Below are 23,453 nucleotides of genomic sequence, written 5' to 3' on the forward strand. Positions count from 1 at the left end.
CTATATATATAAGTTTATTAGGTGTTAGGTATAATCGAAAGCAATGTTCGCAGATTGTCATTGAAATTAGCTTTGCAAGTTTAGTTTAAAGCTATACACACCTAGCATGTGCATTCTACTATAAGCAGTTGATGTAAACAACGTGTTTTGTCACACAACTACCTTCACAAGGCTCAGAAACTTTACGATTGTGACTAATGAGATAAACGGAATTGCAAAATGGTAAGGTCGTTTGTTGCCGTGCTTGTTAGTAGTGGGCGGATCGCAGGTGGTCGTGGTTGTGATAGTGGCTGCAGTCGTAGCAACTGTTGTGGCTGGTGATGTCATGATCTGAAAAAAACAACATTTTGTAAGTGTGGTGAACCGGAAGTCACAAATAAACCAGAAGGTGGTTGTGATTGTGGGATGGTACACTTTACCTCCATAAGTAGAAGTGCAGGGCGAGGAACATGAAAAAATATTGCTAATTTGTCTGCTCAATCTAGGACAATTCAAGAATCACATAGGGGTGTCCAAGTAGGACGATTTACCCCAAAGTAATATATTATTTTTAAGCATATTTCACTTACATTGTGCAGGAATAAAAAATACTTTTATTAAGCATCGAGACTTTTCGGCTATTTAGGTGGTTGGTACCTCTGTCCAATACCGTAAACGGATCAACACATGGCTTCATGCAGTGTTTTTGCTAGTACACCATGCACTTTACAACGCATTTCTTACTGGAGCCTTTGTAAGGCTTGGAGAAGATGTGAAATTCGCAACCAGGGGAGCTTCGCCTGTCGACTCCAGAGCTACAAAAACTGTTTGACAACGAACTACACCAGTGGAGCGTCGCTTTCGGGAAATTAGTCCAGCCAAAATAACTGAATCATTTCCTTCCGGACAATTTACAGATATCACTGTGTTTCCCTGGAAAGCGATCAATTATGTAGACAAACGAATGGTTAATGGAATGGCCTTTAATACCCACCACCGTAAGCACGGCAAAGAAATCGTGCAAGGCCGAGTTTGGACGGACGACTGTTAACGATCCATAAACTATTCCAGTTCCGTTACTTGCCGGATCAATATTATATTCGAGCTGAACCGACCCGTTGTTGGGAAGTTGAATACTTGAGTAATACGTGTTTCCTGGTTCAATGCTTACAGCAACGGTCGTGTTGTCCTTTGAGAAAATATGATAGTTATGCCCAGCAAAAATGGCATCTAGCTAGGATAGAAGAAAATGTTTTCTTAGTTTACCAAAAATAAATTTAATAAAGGCACTAACGGGTATTTCAGCCGATGCTTGACATGCGCCGGTAGTCAGTTGACGCTCGAGTACGCTCAACAATTGACTGAAGTCCACTAACTCGAAAACGCGTGAAGTTGCCCCAGCTATCTGCTCTAATTCATCGTTGTCGATGCCGCCGCCAATGCCAACAGCGTATGTGGTAATTCCTTGGTCACGCGCCTAAAAAATGCAATAAATCTTCAGAAAAACACAGTATTAGGCACTCTTAAAAATGTACTCACAAATAAACAATATGTAAGTTGTTCACCGAAGCAAAATGAACTACATATTTTTTAACTTTTTTCAACCAGAGTTTTATAAAAACTTTAGTTTGCTTAAATAATAGTTTGAACATTTAAATATGTAACAATCTTGCAAATGTTTCTAGATTTATTTCTCCATGGCCACTGTTACAGTGCTGGTTTTATTGTGCTTTTCACACTTATCTTGTTAAAAATGGTCAAAATATCACCATGTTTGCAGGGGCCACAACGTCGTCCCCGCTTCGTCCATCAGTCAGTACCACCAGGACTCTTGGAACACCGGCCGAAATTGGTCTTAATCCATTACTTTCATTAAAACCAGTCACTACCACATTATTAATCGCATTTCCCGTCGCGGTACCACCTTCGTTTAAAAGTTGTGGTGTCAGCTTTTGCACCGCTAAAACCGCACAAGCCAATTACCTCCGGTGTAGGACGTGGAAAGTACTTTGTTGGTAAAATCGGTGTTGTTCGTATCTTGGTTGAACATACTGATAAATCTGTGTGAGTTCGTATACACCGAAAACCCAACGCGAACTTCATCGGGGGAAATTTTAAATTCAGCTGAGATATTGGCAACAAAGTCCAAAGTTGTGAGAAAGTTAGCGCTGCCAATACTGCCAGAACCATCGACCAACAACCAAAGGTCCAAACGTGACACCGAACAACCTTTAAAAAAATAAGATTAGTGACATCGTCAATGTTAAATAAACCCTTTATTGTGGCCTGAGAAATACAACAAAGGCTACATGTAAAACATGTGGAAAACAATATTTGCAATAACAACCTTTGCAAAAGCTGCAGCCAAGCATGCAACACGCAAAAAAAAGTTGCACACAAGGAATGCGGTGTTATAACCTTGTATCGTACTCCCCAAGGACAAAAAAAACCTCCAGTGTGCGCACTGCAGTGATCCATGTCTGTCCAAATATTTCAACTGAAAATGCTTTTGTGGTCTATACCTTACTGACTAGTATCACTGCTTGCCAACATTAATTGTTGCCATGAAGTTATCAATAAATGATTGAATTATACTGTCAAAATGCACACTCATATATTAGTATGTTATAAGCGACATATAGTTTTATTGCTGTGGTTCACTGGAATTTGAATGTTGCGTTTAGAACCTTTAATGAGGTAATTTTTTCTTACAGAGAAGAACAAGTGTGTTTTGTGTTCTTACTTTGCAGGTTTTCATATGTTGTAACCACGTCTTCGAAGCGATTTTGATCGCCGGACGGGTTGTAGTTTGTTTCCCACCAAATCGCTTGAGAATTGATCGGCCCAGGGACGTTGGTACCAGCAATCAGTTGAATATACAGACGGGCTGCCAACGCTGACCGCAAAGGTACGCTTAAAATAACCAATTGCATTAAAGGACTTTAAATGAGAAGCTGTGAAAATTATAACATTTAAACACGATCAAATACACAATAAAATATGTTGTTCTGCGTATTTGGAATTCAAAGGTAGATGTTTGTGCAGTCATACACTTATCCAAAAAATACTGCAAACAGTTGCAACCAGAATTTAGAGTTTGTCACCTAAAATCGGCATTGCTTAAGTTGGTAACACTGAGGCCGAATTCCAGTGTAGCTCTTGCGATGTAAGTCAGCAGAGTAAGTTGTGAAGAAGGCTCTGAGATTTGAGAATAAATGTGCGCCGATATCTGAAAATTTTCTCTTATAACAAATTGATCATAACGACTCCAAATTAAATGGAAAATCCTTGAATAGTGAGAAAGAATTTGGAAACTTACTTTCCATATTCCACCCGCTGAATCGGAAATGTTGCTTCCAAAGTTTGTTTCAACTAAAGCAATTCTTTTCAATAACCCGAGGTCATTAGGAAATAAGTTTTCAAGTTTTTCAATGGTTGCATCCACAACATGGACCCCGGAAGCTCCTTCCGTCAAAGTTAAATCAACCCTTTGTGATCTAAGAATTCATTAGGCTTTAATGGAAAAGTTGTCGGAAACATACATTTGCAAAAGAATCTTCGGGAACTTGTATTAGGCACAGCGAGCAGACAACACGCAAAAAAAGGGTCCTATAGGCAAGGAATTCGGATGCGTGCAGTCATGTCTGACCAAATATTTCAACTGAAATGCTTTTGCGCTTTATATCTTACTGACTGGTATCACTGATATTTTAAACATTAATTGTTGTCATTATATGTCAGCAATAAATTTAAGTGTGCTATAAGCGACGACATTGCATTCTATTGACAGACGATATTGCATTATATTTCTATTCACTGTGCAAGGTTGTAGGTTGTTAGGTCAAGAATTTTCCAAAGCAAATCAGTTATCACTATAAAGATCACAATAAAATCTGCCAACTGTTTGGCCGAATATTTAGTTTTTATTTTAAACACTTACCTCATCCCATGAAACAAATTGAACAGAACAAACAATATGCCGACGTAGAAATGCATCCCTCGATTAAGTTTGTCTACAGTATTGCAGTGCTAGCGTGCAGTGCAGTCTCGTTGTTCCTTCACTCGTTCATATATTATTCGAGCTTACCCCAGAACGCTTTTTTTCTTTTCGGATTTGGAAACACCCCAATTTCTTTTCTGTGGCGTTCTTAAAATAGAAAGCGAATGAACCCCCAAGAAGTTGCTGGTGAAATTGGGTCTCACTTTGCACACCATCTACATTGTGTTGCAAACCCGTAACGTATTTTGACTTACCGGGAAATGCACGTATATGGGACCAAACCTACGACAAATTTTTCAGGAAAGGTGATTGCGCTCGGGCGTGGAAAAACATTGTCTAAAATGGGCTTGTCGACACTTTTGTTCATAGTCCGCTACTTCCTGAATCCTCTGCTACAATGAAGATTTGCCTGACAAAGTAACGAAAAATTTTCGAGAGAGAAATGCACGCGGGGAATGTCACAACATTTCCTAAGGGTTGAGTGCGTCACCGATTCATGACTGTTGGGAACCAACAACGTAATTATTCTCTACTAAAACGTCAGTATTTTTTGTGCGTCCTCAGAATATTTTGCAAGGGATTATTGCGTCAAAATATACCAGAGCATGCAGTTCGGTAATCGTATTTTAGACCCAAATAACTATAAAGATGAGTTATATGTCCAACCACAAGTGGGGTACTGCTTCTTGATCAAAAACATGTTTTATTGGGGTATAGATCGAATAGTGTTGGCTCTTATTCAAAAAATCTCAATTGATATTTTCCTTCCTTTGTCTTATGTCAAGAAATAACATTTTTCTGTAATCGACAACTGCAACAAATATTTTTCGCAGACAGAAAATATATCTTTGTCGAAAAGGCAACAAAATATTCGAAGTGGAAGCAAACATCAACTTAAAACAATTTAACTCTAGCTGCAAAAAATAGGCAATCATAATCCATGCAAATAATCATTCGATGTTTGATGTCATTGTCAAGCGAAGCGCAGTGGTAGAATCGCATCTGATTGTCAAGTGTAGTATAAGGTGGTTATCTGACTTGATATATCGCTTCTTTCGTGTGCTTGGAGATTGCATTTGAGAGTCGCTTGTGTTTACTGTCACAGTTGACGTTCCCTGTTGAATTAAAAACATACCGTACGATAGAAAGATTATGTCGTCTATGAATCGTTTGAAGATTTCCGTTTTCGCAAGTTGCCGTTTGGCATATATGTGTTAATTTGCAAAATATGTCACGATAAATATGTGGGACATACCAAAAATATGTTTTCCACCGGATGGAACCAACATCGAAAACAGTGGAGAACTTTTAACACCAGTGGCACGGGTGACAAAAGTGCATTACTCTACCATTACGAAGTACACCACCACACACAATTCAGCGAAAGACCAAAGTTAGCGGAATGCTACTCTGTGGTGTTTTTACAACAACCGAACCAATTTGACGAATATGAGAACTTTAAACGCAAAAATCAACATTCATAGATCTATTTCCGATTTGTCGATATCGTGAGGCCCGCACATTTTATTTTATTTCTTTGCTTTATTTTAAATCTTTTTATCGTTGTTTCACCTGAATAAGCATTGGATCCGCGCTGTAGTGATGTACTTAAAAGTAGGTCATTGGTTACATCTGATCAGAGTGCCGTCCAGTATGTTAGCACCAAAAGTTGCTACTTTTCGGCCAGTTTTATCGTTTTAGCATTTTAGCATTTAACTATGCCTTTTCTGTTTATTCTGTTTGTATAGAACTGATGATGCTTCATAAAGCGAAACAAATATTTTAAAAATAGAAACGTTGATACAACGTTATTATGGTAATATTTGAAATTAACATCCAAAAACGGCATAATTTTGTAAGTAAGGTTGTCCTCCTTAACCAGGGACCATCAAACTTTTCTTACAGACAACCAGATATATCAGAGTAGGGACGAACCCAGTGTGCCGGATGAACTAGCTGGGTCCGGCACTCCGACAACAATACTAAAAAGTGATCTTCAATCTATATGATAAAACACAATTAGGCCAATAAGTTTTTGAACGTACAGCACCTGTTTTAAAATCTGGGTATGTTCGTAGTTGGCTGAGTTAGGATTGTGAGCAGTCGATGAAACAAACAAACGCCCCAATTGATCTGCAGCAGTAACATTGAAGTACAATTTAATGGAACTGTTCCTCGGCACCTGAATTGCGTAGAAAAACGGGTCGTTTGGGTAAATGGTCGGAGAGGTCTGGCTTCCAATCTGCATATATTGACACCAAACTTGTAATGTTGTAAGGTTAAAGGCCGGTTTCCAATATGCGGAGTCTTGCGAATCGAAACTTCGCCATGCAAACCCTTCTGCTTACATTGCGACTACCACAGCAGTTAAGTAAATAGTTTTGTTAGTTTCACAAACTAAATATGTCATAATTAAAGCGGAAATTTACATTACCTGCGCTAAAATATCTTCAGCGTTTGTAACCTGGGTTTTAGAAACAGGGCGATCACGCACAGCAGAATAAACGCAAAGAAGGTGGTTGCGAGCGAAGCAATGCGTAGAGCGGACCAGACAAAATCAAAGTATTTTTTCGCTTTTGCAAAGTAGAACGAGCAAAGCGTACGCTTTGCTTTGCTTTGCTTCGCGTCACTGGAAACCCGCCTTTTTGAACCATAGAAATGGCGAAATAGGCAAATTAAATTTCCGGAACTTCTTTTTATTGCGTCACGGCGCTCATGTTGGGAATAGGAGTTTTTTTTATCAGCAAGTTGTCGATTACCGAAAGTTGGGCGGGGATTTTTCTGATTTGATCAAAAACTGAAGTTTGCAGTTCGTCCAGTGACTGTTCGAAGTTCTCAAGTATGAAAGCATTAGCTGTTGATGGTGGTTCCACTAAGTCGTTCATCACTACTTCGTTAATCCCGTTGCCGATGCCGACCCCGAGCAGAGTTACACGAGATTCACGGACCTGTCCAAAAGTGTTTTAAAGTACATGTGACATGAAACATATTTATAATTAAACTAAGACATGGTCCTAACTTTAAAACATTTTTGTTGAAAAAAGCAGCTTGATACAGCGACTGGTTTCTAAGATACAGCTGATCGCATTTTTACCGTTGCGAATGAAAACGTGCGAAAGCGAGATTATTGTTCCGTGACGTCATAGAAGGCGCTTTAGTCGTGCGAATAAAGCGTGAAACTGGTTCAGTATAGTTTTGCATTAAACAGGGCACATCAAGCGAACAAGTGCAACAAACGGATTTTGATGTTAACTTCATCTGCAGACAGATGGTCGCTGTTTCGACCTAATGAGTCACACAGTTACTGGGACAGGGTGTTCTTGTAGTTAAAGCAGTTATGATCGCTAACGTGATGTATGAACTTTTAAACACGACAGAGACAAACCTTCAATTAAACATTGCCGTTTTGTCCACTCACACCAAAAGATAGAAGTAATTGAATTTTGAGGCCGGCAAAGACCGCCGAGAAAAACCGACCAAATTAGCTGATTATGCACCACAGCACTGTTATTCTGTCATAGTACCACTTTTTGTCCGACAAGCGTTGCCTACGAGTTTGCGTCATAACTGATATAAATTATATCCGCCACAATCAACCACTAATTTATTTTTCGCATAGTTCGTAACTAGTAATGTTGGAATCATTACATTAAAGTCAACACAAAGGTGAGGATAAAGTTATGACTTCAAACCCAAAATGACGTCATGTAATGTCACTGAGCAAAGAAACGCACCATCCCGGTCTTATCGAAGTACAGAGTAATGTCGTTGCTGCGATAGCCTTTGGTCTTCCGATGATCGAAAAGAAGACTTACGTAGACAAGTCGGGTACGACGAAAAACGAAAGAAAGCAAATCGCCTTTTTACATATCTTTCTCAAATCACGGACTTTTATCATATGTTTGTGTTGGTTGAACTATGCAGTAAAGAAAATGAGTTTTTATCATTGCAAATTATAAACTGATCTGCTGCGACACCAGGGTCACCTCTGACCCAGGATGCGTCCCACAGTGTTGTGCATCCTTGACCTAAATTACAACAGTGAACCTGTCAAACGCTAAATTGTGTGCTACAAGTTGCTTTTCGCGCGTGAGAGAGTCGTTTGTACCGGACTTGTCTACGTGAGTGAGAGAGAAAGAAAAGAGAAAAAAGCAAATCGTATTGACTTGTCTACGTAAGTCTTTTTCCGATAATCAGGGACAAATAAACCTTTGGTTTGTGACGTCACAGTGACACATTTTTGTTTGATGTAAAACATGTTGACCTTGGAGGTAACGTAATTTATGGATTCTCCTAAGTGAAACTATTCGATATCTGCATTTAAAGGCGCCTTCTCCTTTTTGTAAACAATGCATTTTTTTGACGCAAGCGCCTGTGTTGCGTTAAATTCGCTACAGAGAAAAAGGTTTACGATTTTTGGTTGCCGTTGCTTTTCGTGCAGTTTTCTAAATTTTATAGATGACGTAGAGCCGAAAAACTTTGGAAATATGTTTCTTGTAGATGTACCATTGACCGTGGCACATGCACTTGAAGTGCATGCTTGCAACGTAAAAAAAATTTAATCGTCATGTACTTGCAGGTCCTGAAATCAACCTTAACGAATTGTATATAAACAGGTCTAAAAGCTAACGGAAGTATTATATGTACCTCATCTGTGGCATTGGTAATGGAATCCCTTGTCAAACCGTCGGTGAGTACAAGCAAAATGCGAGGTACTCCGTCACCCAAAGGCCTTGCCCCTCCACTGTCTACAAAACTTGTGTTGACAACTTGATGCATAGCAGTCCCCAATAACGTGTTATCTGCGAAACAGAAAAGCAAATTAAACGCAAGGTATAGGCTATGCTTTGACTATATTAGCAAGTATTCTAAGCAAAAAAAATTAATGAATAGTAGGCCTACCTTGAGGATACACAACAGAGTACAGAAGATTTGAAAATGCGCTTTGGCTTTGGAAAGTGCTAAAATTTGTTGCCGAAACATGATCAAGAGAAAAGACCGAAAATCCTACACGTACGTCATCTTGTCCCAAAGTAAAACGTGTTGTTAAATTTGAAATAAATTTTAAAGCGTTTTGAAAGTTTGGAAGTCCAATACTTGCCGATCCATCCAGCAAAAACCATATGTCCATTGGTTTTGCGGTTTGCACTAAAATATACAATTCACTACAAAAAATGCTTTGCTTTCCTTGTAAAGAATTTTAGCCATGAGCCTTACCTGCAGCATTTTCTTTTGCGTAAACTAAACTCTCAAAATGCGTGATGTTACCCGATGGGTTATAATGGGTATTCCACCACACTGCCTGATTTCTAATGGATGCTGGAAGGTTGATTGGACCTTCCACCAGTTGAATATACATGCGCGCTGCCAAAGCAGATCGAAGTGGTTCGCTGTATAGTGAAACGAGCGTTTGTGAACGATAATGTTTTTGATATTTTTTGTTTAATTCTACCCATTGATAATCGCAGCATTAAATTAATAACGTACCTGTAGTTTTGAGTGCTGAAGTTTGTTATCTTCGAACCAAAGGTGGCTGTAGCCACAGAAATGTGTTGTTCCAAAATATCCTGGTTCGTGCTAAGGGACAACTGTTCGTGAATGTGACTGGATATCTTTACATATAAAAAAAACAGCATGTTTTTGAATACAGCAACTTTAATTCTTACTTACACGCCATAGCCCTTGATTTCCGTTTGTCGTGCTACTTCCGTAATTGGACTCAGCAAGCGCAATTCGCTTCAAAAAGCCGAAATCGTTAGTGAACACTCCAAGACCAACGACTTTTTCAATACACGCATCAACAACATCCTCTCCTGTAGACGTTGAATCTAACGTGACATCAAGTGACAAAACTCTAAAAAATAACTATGTTGAGACAACTGTTTTGTAAGTTAAACGTGGTGTTACTAAACCTGCTAACAATAGCAACTGCAATACATACAATGAAAAGTTTCTCCATGCTCAATAAATTTCCGGCGTCCGCTATGCTTTGTAAACCAAAAGTATTATATCCCTTCACACCATAAACCTATCCCTACTATCTTTCACGCCTGAGAAAATTCCAAGGGTTCTTAAGATGCTTCTTAAGATGAACGTTGTTATTCATACCACGCAACAGTTGATGGCATGACTCTATGAATATACTTTCCACATGAAGCGCAACCACCCAGAACATAACACACAAATCCACTTATTCGTGGATCATAGTAAATGGTGGCGAAATGTGTCATTTAAACAAAGGAGTGGACGCGTTCATTGTGTCAGCAAAAAGTTGTGTGGAAATACAATAGTATGGCCCTGTTGTTAAACAACGAAAAGTAATATGACTGAGACAGTTCAAACAAAGTTTGTCGCTCTCTGTGTGTTTACGTGCGTATATAATTTTATACAATGGCAAATGCACAATGACCACTTGCATAATGACATTTTGGTACAAAACGAATCAAGTTCCCAGTTAAAGATTTAACACAATTTCTAATTGGTCATAAAATGCGACCTTTTGATAATGCAATGTGTGTCAATATAAACGATTAAAAGTGAGCAAAGCAACCACCTATATTTGTCAAACCACTTATATACATTTAAACTGAAATGGACTAAATTATATCGTAATATTCTCACGGATTTCTATGTTACATAGCTTTCTGTGGATCTAGTTTTCTGAAAACTTTTTGTCCCGGTGTATTAGTATTTTCCCATGAGTTCCCCCTTTAACTTTATCGCTTGTTTCGAATTTTCTCTTCCGCTCGGAAGACAGACGCCACCATCCATTATTTGTGAGCGGGCAGCATAGCCCAGCATGTCCATATTTTCCAACATTAAGCCTGGGTCCACACTCACGCTTTGCGCCGGCGGATTCTTTGTTTGTTTCATTATACGCCGGCGTGCGGGCGTACGCTAGGGACATTAAAACACACAAGGAATCCGCCGGCGCAAAGCGTGAGTGTGTTCCCGGCCTAACTCAATATTAAATTTATCCAAGATTAAACAAATCCTGGATTAAACACGGGATTATCCCAGAATGCCTTATTCACCAACCGGGATTATATTTTAATCCAGGAATAAAGTACCAAAAATTTAATCCTGCTAAAACTTAAGAAAAAATGAACCAAAAGGTATATATACCTACCGGCCAATTACAAACCACATAATCATATTGCGTGACACCTTAAAAATACGAAAATATTTGTCACTTGTTGCTCCAGTTTTCAACCTACGCATTTGTTAATTGCACCCCCGACGTTTCAAATGATCTTAGATAATTCATAACTGTATGTATGAATATTTATCACTAAATCATTTTCTATGGTGATATGATAGGTCAATAAAAATTCACAAATTTGTCTCTATATGTCACGGTTCACTAAGTTTGGGTTGGAAATGTTTTGCTGGTTTTGCTTCGTCGTGCTTGGCTGTGGATTTTTTAACATTGATCAATGTGGTTTATATTATAAAATCGCGTTTTTGCTGCTAATTTATGACTACTTGTTGGTAGATCACGGTTTCAGTCGATTGTTGGTATTAAATAAACACAAACATTTCATTAAGCCAGCGGCAAATTTTTTTTTGTTTTATTATTTTTGGTTCGAAAAGTCCTTTGAAGCAAGTTTTGTCGCACAAATATACTTTTTGTGGCATAATTGCAATTGAAGTTGCTTAGATGATATATTATTTTATGCATTTTTTGTTAAAGTTGTTATATTTTAGAGCACATACAGCTGTAGAAAGAAGTATGCCTAACATTAAGAAAAAGAAGGATAATGATAAGGTATGTTTAAGTATGATGAAGTTGTATGTATTCCTAAGAAGATGAATTTTTTGTGTATAGTATAGAACTGTGTTGGTAGAAAACTTGTATCTGGCCATTTTGATCTAGATTGGAAAATGTCATGTGCGGAGGATTTATCCTATTTCCAATTCTAAACAAGATTGGAAAATTTACAGATAATCTATGCAGAAAAATTACCCATTGATTATCATATGAAAAACGTTCTGCTAATCCGAGTAATTAACATTTGCTGAAAAAAATCATCCGTGCAAATTAGAAACTCTTTTATCTGAATTATTTACTAGTCTGCTTACTTAATTCACAAAAAATACTTTTTTGTAGCAATTCTGCTTTGTTGTGTATGATTTTAAACTTCATTTGGATCTTGCTTGTTTCTGAAGCTGGATTTAATCCTTCCGTTTAGCGCTTTATAATTTAATTTGCCCAATTGATTTCAGTTACATGTAATGTCTGCAATGTTATGAATGCCTTTAATTTGCAGGGAGTTGCAAAAGCAACTGCAAATGTATCAAAAGCTAAAGATGAAGATGATGTATGTTATAAATCATGTTCTAATTTTTTTGTTTTTTTGCAAGAAATTTTACTTTTTGCATGATATGTTTGTTTGTCAAATCCAGTTAATACAATCCTTATTATCAATCCATGGTCAGTGTAATTAGTACAAATAGTGCATAAATGCATAAATGCTGTGCAAATTGTCACCTGGTTGATATATTGTGGGTTTCTCTGAGTTTGCACTCTTGGTAATTGATTGACTTGCATTGTAATAAAAAGCTTAATATATTATTTGAGATGTAAAGTTGACAAAACTTTTTAATTCCTACAAGTACAGTTCAATATGTCGAAGAATAATGTTTTGTGTCAGAAAAAGCCTGGTCCTCACCATCCGAACTCAGCAGGGCCCCCTGTTACACAGCTAACAAAGGTGAAATATGCACCTGGTGTTCCCTTAGTTAAAAAAGAAAAACGTCAAAATTCATCACGCTTCAATGTCACTAAAAATCGAGAGCTTACCAAGATGCCAGCCCTCAAAGGTACGTAAGACTATTAGATATAGTGGTATCGAACAAAAGTGCGCTATTGTTCAAATACAAATTTTTTTACAAATATAATACTGTGGTAAAACCTGTTTAAATATATTTTTTTTTTGAACAAATTCAAAATCTTGGGATATCCTTGATAATTCCATCTTTTTAATTCATAACATTGCTACTTGCAAGATGCTGCCCCCGGGGATGTAGAAAGTCTGTTCACACGGAAACTGCAGCAATGCTGTGTTGTATTTGACTTTGTTACTGACCCACTGAGTGATTTAAAATGGAAGGAGATAAAGCGTGGTGCTTTGAATGAGATGGTTGAATATATTACCCACAACCGAGGAGTAATTACAGAGCCCATTTATCCAGAGGCTGTTCATATGGTAATGTAGTAGTTTTGTTCAAAACTTTAGACATTATTGGTTGTCACATTTAACTAAAAAACATATTTTTAAATTTTTTTAAAAGTAAATTTTCTGGTAGAAGGTTATGTTTTCTAATTTTAAGCATTTACGTAGTTTGCTGTAAATACTTTTCGGTCATTGCCGCCTTCATCTAACCCATCTGGCGCCGAGTTTGATCCTGAAGAAGATGAACCTACATTGGAAGCTTCATGGCCTCATATTCAGGTATGATATACATATGGTCACTGGTGCACTGCAGTACTGCACACATTGAAAAAAAGCTGAGGGTAGCACACTTTCTTTTTTCCAAGTGCACATGTGTAGGAGCCTAAGGAATAAACTAGTCATGCAGGTAAAATGGCTGTGTTTGTTGTAATGTCACAATCTTGTCTCTGATATTTTAAAATTTGTGGCACTCACATTGGTCGGTACTCGGAAAGAAAAACGTCTCTGACCCAATTATACTTTTCAAGTTCTGACATTTTTAGTTATTCTAATTTGACGTTAGTAATGCATAAACTACTATAGCCTTACTAGGTTTTATTTCGTATGTGGCAGGAATGTATATATTTATAACAAAAGTTTGTGTTGATAATTACACTTTAATACGACTTTGTTAATTGATGCATGTATTTGTTTTAGTTTATTTTTAAGAGTGTTGTCCTGTAAACATTCAGAATCTACCATTTGCCACAAAGTTCGTGGATTGAATGACATCAGTAGTTACTTGCAGTGTGTGCACATAGTTTGTTGGCAATTGAAAGCTTTCAGGCAGGATTTGGCTATTGTGTGCAGACATGCCAGAAAAGATCAATATGCTAAACAAATGTTAAAACTGCGAGTAATGTTTGCCTGATACTACAGTAACCACCAGTTATACTTATGATCAATATATATACCTTGCTATAATTTTACATACAGCTGTTCATTTAGCACTGTATTTTTTGAACTAATGACCTGTGCAGTGGTAAATACTGTAGAAGGATTACACATGTCAACAAGTGACAGTTCTACAGGGACTATATTTAGGTACTAATCTTACCAGACCAGTTTCCCCCAATTAGTAATCAACCATCATAAACTGTTTACCATGTGTATTGTTACTTTTCCAAAAATCATAATTATAAGTATAATATATATTTTAGACATTTGATTTTCAAAAGTTTATAAAATGCTGTCGTAATTGGTAATTTTTTAGTGCAATTTGTATAAAAATCATGAAACAACTTGGTTTTTGTCGTAAAATATTTGTTGTTAGAAAAAACGTTGTCGGCTACCCACCAAGAGGTTGCACAGAATGGTTTTAATTGGGTTCTAGAAATTAATAGTATAAGAAACCCTGCTTTACACACCCAAATTTAACTGATTTTCTTATTGTTTGCAGCTTATATATGAGTTCTTCCTTCGTTTCTTGGAATCACCAGATTTCCAGCCACATATTGCAAAAAGATTTATTGATCAAAAGTTTGTTTTAGAGGTTAGTTTCATTTTGCAGAAGACTGAGGATTTGTTTCTAAAATTATTTTTGCAAGCAGTAATTGACACATTTGTTAAAAAAAGTAGTTACTGCCACTCAGGTCTTTTTCATTTTGTTTTTAAATTTGCAATTTTGTTTTTGCAGCTGTTAAACCTATTTGATAGCGAGGATCCTCGGGAGCGTGACTTTTTGAAAACCACGCTTCACAGAATTTATGGAAAATTTCTTGGTCTTCGTGCACATATTCGAAAACATATTAATAATATTTTCTACAAGTACGGCTAAATACATTTTTCTTTTGAAACCATCAAAAGTTATTGTTGATTTCAATTTATTTTCTTTTTAGATTCATTTATGAAACCGAGCGTCACAATGGTATTGCGGAGTTATTGGAGATATTAGGCAGGTAGGTCAAACATGCAGTTGTTATACTAGACACATATTGAATTAAAAAATAGAGTTGTTTTTAACAAATTAAGTAAAATGTAAAACTGTAAGTATCATGTGATTCTGTCATCAAAATGTTGTTTTGTATCAAATAGCATTATCAATGGATTTGCTCTGCCCTTGAAAGAAGAACACAAGGTGTTTCTAGTACAAGTTTTGATTCCTTTGCATAAAGCTCGGTCACTTACTGTCTATCACCCCCAGGTATAAATCATTCTCAGTTGTTATTTTATTTGTCGTTAATTCTAGTCATCTTATGCTGCTGATTTCAAGTTCTGTCCTTGCAGGTGCAAGTGTAACACCGCCTTAAAGTTGTAATTATAGTGACATTAATTGTCTTAAGCTTGTTGCCAATTACTTGCTGTAACTTTAACCAAAAGTAAATTACCTGTTTAGTCACTATTTATAAAATGAATTTTAATTCCAGCTTGCCTACTGCGTGGTTCAGTTTTTAGAAAAGGATTCGACTTTAACAAAACCAGTGAGTACATATGCTAAATTTAGGCTTTCAAAATAATGTTTTAATTCTGTATATTAGCACATGAAAATGTGTTTTAATCAAATTCAAATTCATGCCATCAATCACCAAATCCATTGGCATAATACTTTAATTCCTTAGCAAGTGAAAGCTACTTTACATTATTTTTTTTACGAAATAACAAATTATAATTCAGATAATGGATTCACCTAAACACATTTAAGTTTCTATTTGCATGTATTAAATTTTCCAGGTAATTGATGGTTTGCTGAAATTTTGGCCCAAAGTGCACAGCCCGAAAGAAGTGATGTTTCTCAATGAGCTGGAGGAGATACTGGATGTGATTGAACCTTCAGAGTTCACAAAAATTATGATCCCACTGTTTAAGAAGTTGGCCCAGTGTGTTTCAAGCTCCCATTTTCAGGTTTGTGTCAATGTTGCCTGGCCTGTTATTTTACCTTTGTGGCATGTGGTATTGATTTTGTCAATTCTGTGGTTTTTATTAAATTTTGTATGGTTTAGATTTCTACCTGTAGACCACAACAATATCCTACAATAAATAAAATCAACAGTAGACCTATTTGATTAAAGACATTGTTTTAGCAAGTACTGATTAAATTGGTTAACAATGGATCAGTAGGCAACATTTTACACCAGATTATGGTCATTGTATTAAAATTTGTTGTTCAAATGTATTGCACATCAATAACTGTAAGCATTCTATGTTCACCTAAATTGTGCTACTGCACAGGTTGCAGAAAGAGCGCTGTATTATTGGAACAATGAATATATAATGAGTTTGGTGAGTGATAATACAGCAACCATTTTGCCAATCATTTTTCCCCCGCTTTACAAGAATTCGAAAACTCATTGGAACAAGTAAGTTCTAATTATTTTTTAAAACCAAAGTGTTGGCATGATTTATATTATTGTTATTGCATATTCAACCAGAATTGCCACACCATGGACATTGATGTTAATTATACAGTGCACATAAAATAATGCTTAATTCTATGCATTTTTTTACACAGTTTTGTAATTATCAATTTTGTTTTTCAGAACAATCCATGGCCTTATATATAATGCTTTAAAAATATTTATGGAGATGAATCAAAAACTATTTGATGAATGTACACAAAAGTATAAATTAGACAAACAAAAGTAAGTTCATTGTAAACTTTAAACAATACTTCAGATAGTAGATGTCTAAAAGGACACATTACTACTTTACAGAGAAAAACAGAAATTAAAGGACCGAGAAGATTTTTGGCAAAAGTTACAAGATCTTGCTGGCAAAAACCCATTGGTAATTCACAAATTGTTTGTTTTGTATAAAAATATTGTCTTAACTATTTTTCTGCTTGTAATTTTTTATGTATACAAAATCACTTTTCGCCTTTGTACTAATAGTGCTTGTGTAATAATATTTGACAGATAACTTATAGTTGGGATCTAGTGTGATGGTGCCATAAACACTCTGTGGATAAAACCACATGTTTGTGACCACAACAAGACTTAATCCAATTGTCTTTTTCAGGCTAAAAATGTTCCTGTGAACAGCAGCGTGACTAATTACAGCATGCTTGCAAGTGGTGATGCTTCATCAATGCAGTGTGACAACATACAGCCAATTCCAGTTGCCATGGATACTACTGATAGTGAGGTTCCATTGCGTTCAGAAGTGGTCGCCAAGGATGTGGAACAGGTTTGTTGTTGCTTATTTTTGACACATACAACTTGTTTTGTACACATACAAGTCTATATTTTGTTCATGGATAAATATTTGTGGTCAAGCGGGACACTTGTTTGTTGTAATCAAAAATTTTGGGCTGTAGAACATATTCCCGGTTTCTAGAATTTGGGTTGTGTTTAATTTTATACTTTCAAACTACTTGCATACGTTGTCTTGTAGATCCAACACCATTTTTATTGGTTATTTCGTTATGTCTTTAATATATGTTTTGTTACACAAGGTCACCATCACCTTAGACCACAAAAAAGGCACACTTTTTCTGATATTTCAGTTCAACAAAATTGTAATTATTTTAGTCACTTTGCCCGATTTTAGAGGCTGTTGTTAATTACACCAGGATGGTGAACATATTTTGAAGATGTACTATGACAATTGTATTTTAAGGGAGGCTCAAAAAGCGTAAAAATCAACTTGTGCCTTACAACTAACAATCAGCATTTGATCAATTTAAGCACATTTGTATTTTCTAATATGAGCTTTTAAATATACAAATCTTAGATTTAAGCATGATGGCAATTCTCTGTCCATAGCAGTTTCGGATTGTGTATGGAAGAAAAAAGTCTTTCAATTTGTATTTTTTGTCCTTATTTCCTGATTTGTTTTCTTTCATAAAAATGCGTCGTAAATTTGCAGATGAAAAGCAACAAAGGTCCACCGCTTGTAAGACGTAAGTCTGAACTGCCGCAGGATCTTTACACGGCGAAGGCGTTGGCAAGTTACAAGCGACCCGAAGACCACTTGACAACCAACACCGAAAACAGTTGAACGCCTTACCAACCTAACACGCGTACGGAATCACCGACGCCTCAACCCCAAATTGGATTAGACAATTTAATGCGGCGTGTTTATGTGTGTATTAGTGTGTATAAACCAGCGTGGCTTCTAACACGGTTGAAACCACGTGCAACTTGATTGCTGTCTGCACGCTGCGATTTTGTTTGGGACATCACCCCTTTATACCAATGCTGACTTCGGTTGTTCTTGTGCTAATGCTTTTCAGATGTTTGTTTTGTGAGTGATCTCTATGGAGTGTTCCACGCGCAAAGGTTGTTCGTCCAAAGTCGCATTGTTGTTATCGTCGTAACCATCTTAATTAACGATTGTTATTGTTGAATTGGAGTTTTCCTTATTACTGGCACCGCCATTCCTCTGTTTTTGGAGTTCGCTATCTTTCGTCGAACTTGCAGACACACGTGTCGCAACATCCATGGTCCTCATTGTCACAACTTAACCCGTCAGCAACACAGGTTGCCCCTGGTAACGTAATGGGAGTCGTTGAATGCCGTCCTCCACGTTTAAGTACGTACGTTACTTGTGCTGTGAAAATCCTGAACTTTTTTCAGTAGTCGCACTTCGGCCTCGGTTGCGACATATATATATATATACATGTATACATTCGCGTGTCTGTACATACACAATGTTGGACCTACGAACGCTTTCATTTATCATCTAACAGTTGCCATTTTTGTCATGGTTTTCTCCTTGGACGATGGGGAACGGAATAACTATGACCTGTTGTTTGATAAAAAGGCCCGAATGACTTAAACCTGAAAAGATTTTTACATACTCCCGGTATCCTGGATCCGCTAAGTATGTTTCGCGATTGTGTTCCACATATATAACTGCGGGTTGTTAGTGCGAATGTATGATTTATGTGAACCTTGCTAAGCGTTGCGACGTCTTTCTCTGTTCCACAATATTTCGCAAAATACACTACTGTTGTGATCACAAGTTAAAAGTAGTGTGTAAAATGGGACAGAAATGTTTTTTGTACCATTTGGAAGGTTGGCATGGCCTGTGTACCGGATTTTATTGGAAAACGTTATCATTTTACATATAAATCGTGAGGGATTGGCGACACACATCAAACTTTTTAAGTTCGGTTTTGCATTAGCAACATGGTACGTGGATCTGAACACTTAACACACGTTTGGACAATGGTGACAACCCTCTTCTTCCTTTCGTTCAGCTGCATATTGAATTCAGCCCAAATATTGTCCGTAAACGTGTACAAAACTTTTTTCTCACAGTAAAAATGTCAGTTCAAAGAGCAGTAACCGGACCCTGCCAGACTTCCGGCCGATAAAATGCATCGTGGTTTCTGCCCACTGATTCACAACTTTGATCTTTAATTATTTTTTTACGTAGTTCCTGATCTTGTAGATAACCAGTCGATGAAGATCGCCGAAGAGCGTGCGTAAGTGAGCTATTGGAAGACGTAAACTTCTGGTCATGACCGCGGTACGGTTTTTGCCACGACGGTTGGTCATGTTTAACAACTTTTCCATGATATTGGTCGTATCTAGTTATTTGCATCAGTCCATCAGGAAATGTTCCCTGACTTCTGATTCGCGGCAAAGAGTATGTTCCTTTTCCTTCCGATGAGGTACCACTGCTCCTGTATCCGCTATCGGTGACCCGATCTACAGTTCGCAGCTCAACGTCATCGCTTTCTCGCGATTGGCCGATGTCTTCGTCACGTGATTTAATCCAACTTTGCTTGGTAAAAAGCTTCGATCGAAATGTTTTCACAACAGGTGAACGACCTTCCCATTTTTCTATGCGTCTGCGCTCTTTGTTGCTCATTTGTGCAGAAACGGACCCATCAGGTGACTTCGTGCGGCGCTTCGCAGTCCTTCCTGTTTGTGCTAAGGTAGTTTCTTGTCCGCCAACGTGTTGAACACCACTATCCACTGTAGCTGGCGAAGACAGAATGGAGTCGAATGAAGAGTCCGCCCGTGGTGGATACTTACGTGTAAACTGGTGGCTTATGGTGTCTACAAGCATGCGTAAGAATTATATGGCATAGAAAATATAATATTCGTTAAATATAGCTTGATCATGTATTTTATATTGCAAATTAGACGTAAATTAATCCATTTTTTGGTATTGTGGAGTGCAGATATTTGTGGTAAAGCTTATTATTTGTATTTTTATGTTATCATAATCTTTCCATATCTTTACAATTGGTGACAATATCAGATTTTAGAAAAGGTTTCGCATAAAGTCATACTTGGTCTTATTTGTTTTGGTCCAGATTTTGAATCCAGCGAACTCTGACGACGATGACGATGTAATTCTTCGCGAGGCAGTACTGTCTGGCAGAAGTGCGATGGTGGTGAATTTACGTCGCTTGGTCCAAATCTTTTAGCGTCGGTTTGAAACTCAACCGGAGGCGGACAAGATAACGTGGACATGGTATTGTTCGTCATTGGAGTTTGGCACACAAACAATGATTGGGGGCGGCGAGAGGGGATAATAGTTGGGTGCTGCAAATTTGTGCTTGAAGTGGGCAACTTCAGTTGATTTACTGCACAAATGTCATCAACTAAATCATTATCCTCATCGTTGGACCCTTCCAGGTCACTTAAACTTGTATACCGGTGCAACAATGTTTCTTTGTCTATTTCAGCGTTCCTTTTGAGGTTAAATGAAGACGCGCCGTTGTAACCGCTATCTGAACAGGGAAGCCCCCTAGTTGATTCCACTCGAATGCTAAAAACAACAAAAACATATGTGGCCAGCTGATATAGTCTAATTACCAACTAAAAAAGTGCAACTCACAGCGCACAAGTTTTAAATATACCCACAATTTGTTTCATGCGGTAATGTACAGTATACCTTGCAAGTTCATCACTTTCGTCTTGATCAAGAACATTTCCTGGTTCTAAAAGGTCGTTGACGCCATTGTCTACAAAACACATGGAAGACCTGGACTTCCTCCTGACGCTGCCAAACACATTAATACAATGAAGGTCAATGCATAACAACACAGAAATGCGATAATGAAAAACAACCTTCGTCGCAAATTGACGCTTGGTGGAATCGCAAGGTTTCTGTTTTTTGTGACGATGGAGCTCGAATGAGAAACCGCTTCCTCGACTTGAATGTTAACGTCGTCAATTTTGCTGTCATTTGTCGTTTCAACCTGCAATTGCCAATCTTGCAACAAATTCAACATTTATGCAACACAATTTAGATATAGCGTGACTTGGTTCCTAAGAAAATATAACAAGCTTATGTGGACAGAAAACTAAACATTGTGGGATTAATCACAAAACTTACACTTTTAACGAGTTCTTGTATGATAATCACACCAAGTATTTCAGTCACAATAAAGGCCATCCCGGCACAATAGAATGACCAGTTGTACTCTGTACGCGACGACTTGCGTTTGCTAAGTTTGTCGTTGCTCGATATAAAAATGATGATTCCCAAAACATTGGTAAGACCTGCATCACAAACACAGCTGTCTCAGCAAAGATATTTCAGAAGCGTAAAGGTATTTTGGACGGAAAAAAGTTTAGACTATACATCACTCACAAAGCATTAAGACATCACTAAATTGATTTTTTTTGTTTCCCAATAAAGAAGCAACCGAGTAAAAGCCTAAATTTTTAACTATGCCCAAAAAATATTTTTTGCATGGACAAGCAGCACCAAGTTCAAACTTGTTACGTTTTCAATACTTGGTAACGTTGAAAATGCGCTTAAACAGAAGGAAGGAGAGCGAAAACAAATATTAGTGAAGTTGGCCCCCCAGCACAGGACAATACCCTAAATCGATAACGTAATATACGCCGGGAATGCTATTCATGCAACATGTCATCCTATTTTTCAGAAATGCTATCCCCGTAACTTATTGTCTAGTGACCAGTGTATTATCTAGTGACTTATTGTAATTAAACAAAACTTCGTATAGGCCTAAAGATGACAACACTCACCTGAAATAACCAGGTGAACGCCGCCCGCCAACGAGAGAATGTGGTGTTTGTTCTCCCAGAAAAGTCCCACAGTAAGAAACACACAACCACTGAAGGCCAGCAATGTACTTACCACCGGGAAAACGTTAGTTCTTCGCAGCACACCTACATTAAGTTTTTTTTCGTTTAGTGTTTACCAAATATTGCCATGCAGACAATAAGCAGTCGACGTTGTCAATTAGACAGTCTACGCGCATATGTAAATTTGATGATTTATATGGAATATTTCTAACGTGATTGCGAATAAATAACATAATCAATAAACATACCGATTACGTAGAGTGATGATGAACTGGTTTGAGTATCTGAGTTTATGGATGATTTTAATGAACGGCAAGTTCCAATACAGTCATCTAAAATAATACTTTATTAGAACACAAAACGAGAAGATGTATGGTTTATAAATAATTTTACTGAAAACTTTCCTACCTTCACCGCAACAAACTCGCCACAGACCCGAAAAGGAATTCTTTTCCCTTTGAACCAATTCGGTTAGATTTTGCGACTCATAGACACCAATCACTTTACCGCTGTGAGGCTGAACAGCCCAAACAGCTCGCAAAGACAACCAGTGGTCCGTAAAAAGAGCCATAATCAACATCACAAAGGCAACTGCCGATCCCGCGGCAAGTAAGTACGACTAAATTGGAAAATATGCATTTTATTTCTTAAATTATCGTGTACAAAGTGCTATGTTGAGAACAATTGCCTTTAAAGTTGGCCATTACAGCCCGATGCCACAATTTAATATTACAACTAAAATACGTGTGTTGCATGTAGTCTTTAAAAATATGGTACCGCCCTCGACAATCCACAATATTACTTCGCAAATTAATGAACGTTTTCCACGTTGGACACACAAATAACTACAAAGGCAAGTAAATAACATTTTATTGCGTAAATGGATGGTTGGTTTTTTCGCTGAAAAATAATAAGACCATAAAAATCCTAGTTTAAAAGTTAAATACAATGCAGCATGAAACTTTTTCGTGTTGCTCTGTCTTTTCACATTTGGCCTATTGCTATACGCATAAGGTATGTGTGTAGCTTAAAGGTCTTTTTAGGTGCAGTTTAATCCAACTTACTTTCCAGGTCTTTAGTCGCCTTAACCCATGACGAAGTAAACTGCCCGCAACACCAAATCCAAGCAAACAGATGCCTTCCTCCATATTGTGCAACTCTGCCAACTTTCCTTCCTGTTATTAGTAGATATTTTCAAAACCTGTCGCTTCTTTGACTCACAGTCGGCTTTACAAAAACTAATCAGGTTCAACCACCGCACATTATGTTCCTTCCCTTGAAAACTGACAAACCCTCATGGAGACA

At 37.4% G+C, this 23,453-nt stretch overlaps 4 protein-coding genes across 4 annotated transcripts; 1 reads left to right on the forward strand and 3 right to left on the reverse strand.

The window, feature by feature from the left end:
* On the reverse strand, nt 1-4,039 carry LOC145898713 (uncharacterized). Its single transcript, XM_082987294.1, has 10 exons — nt 3,920-4,039; nt 3,299-3,476; nt 3,084-3,208; nt 2,723-2,892; nt 1,963-2,208; nt 1,749-1,903; nt 1,274-1,456; nt 974-1,168; nt 724-912; nt 1-330 (listed from the first exon to the last, which is right to left on the reverse strand). Exons 1-10 carry the CDS (start codon nt 3,973-3,975, stop codon nt 151-153), a joined length of 1,677 nt encoding a protein of 558 aa, XP_082843420.1. The 5' UTR covers nt 3,976-4,039; the 3' UTR covers nt 1-150.
* Nucleotides 4,040-4,697: 658 nt separating this feature from the next.
* LOC145898846 (uncharacterized) lies at nt 4,698-10,081 on the reverse strand. Its single transcript, XM_082987484.1, has 9 exons — nt 9,892-10,081; nt 9,650-9,833; nt 9,467-9,591; nt 9,197-9,369; nt 8,882-9,127; nt 8,627-8,781; nt 6,739-6,927; nt 6,030-6,221; nt 4,698-5,094 (listed from the first exon to the last, which is right to left on the reverse strand). Exons 1-9 carry the CDS (start codon nt 9,936-9,938, stop codon nt 4,930-4,932), a joined length of 1,476 nt encoding a protein of 491 aa, XP_082843610.1. The 5' UTR covers nt 9,939-10,081; the 3' UTR covers nt 4,698-4,929.
* Nucleotides 10,082-11,381: 1,300 nt separating this feature from the next.
* LOC145898638 (serine/threonine-protein phosphatase 2A 56 kDa regulatory subunit gamma isoform-like) lies at nt 11,382-19,087 on the forward strand. The gene is made up of 16 exons (XM_082987173.1): nt 11,382-11,747; nt 12,250-12,300; nt 12,634-12,802; nt 12,989-13,188; nt 13,324-13,434; nt 14,594-14,686; nt 14,831-14,961; nt 15,033-15,092; nt 15,229-15,337; nt 15,561-15,614; nt 15,865-16,035; nt 16,363-16,490; nt 16,671-16,772; nt 16,845-16,917; nt 17,149-17,316; nt 17,998-19,087. The coding sequence occupies exons 1-16, from the start codon at nt 11,640-11,642 to the stop codon at nt 18,127-18,129; spliced, it is 1,860 nt and encodes a 619-aa protein (XP_082843299.1). The 5' UTR covers nt 11,382-11,639; the 3' UTR covers nt 18,130-19,087.
* Nucleotides 19,088-19,407: 320 nt separating this feature from the next.
* LOC145898063 (uncharacterized) lies at nt 19,408-23,296 on the reverse strand. The gene is made up of 9 exons (XM_082986504.1): nt 23,213-23,296; nt 22,557-22,767; nt 22,397-22,480; nt 22,089-22,232; nt 21,430-21,596; nt 21,162-21,292; nt 20,986-21,093; nt 20,378-20,859; nt 19,408-20,141 (listed from the first exon to the last, which is right to left on the reverse strand). The coding sequence occupies exons 1-9, from the start codon at nt 23,294-23,296 to the stop codon at nt 19,408-19,410; spliced, it is 2,145 nt and encodes a 714-aa protein (XP_082842630.1).
* Nucleotides 23,297-23,453: the final 157 nt, after the last annotated feature.

This window comes from Ascidia mentula, chromosome 4, assembly GCF_947561715.1.
Source record: "Ascidia mentula chromosome 4, kaAscMent1.1, whole genome shotgun sequence".
NCBI lineage: Eukaryota > Metazoa > Chordata > Ascidiacea > Phlebobranchia > Ascidiidae > Ascidia > Ascidia mentula.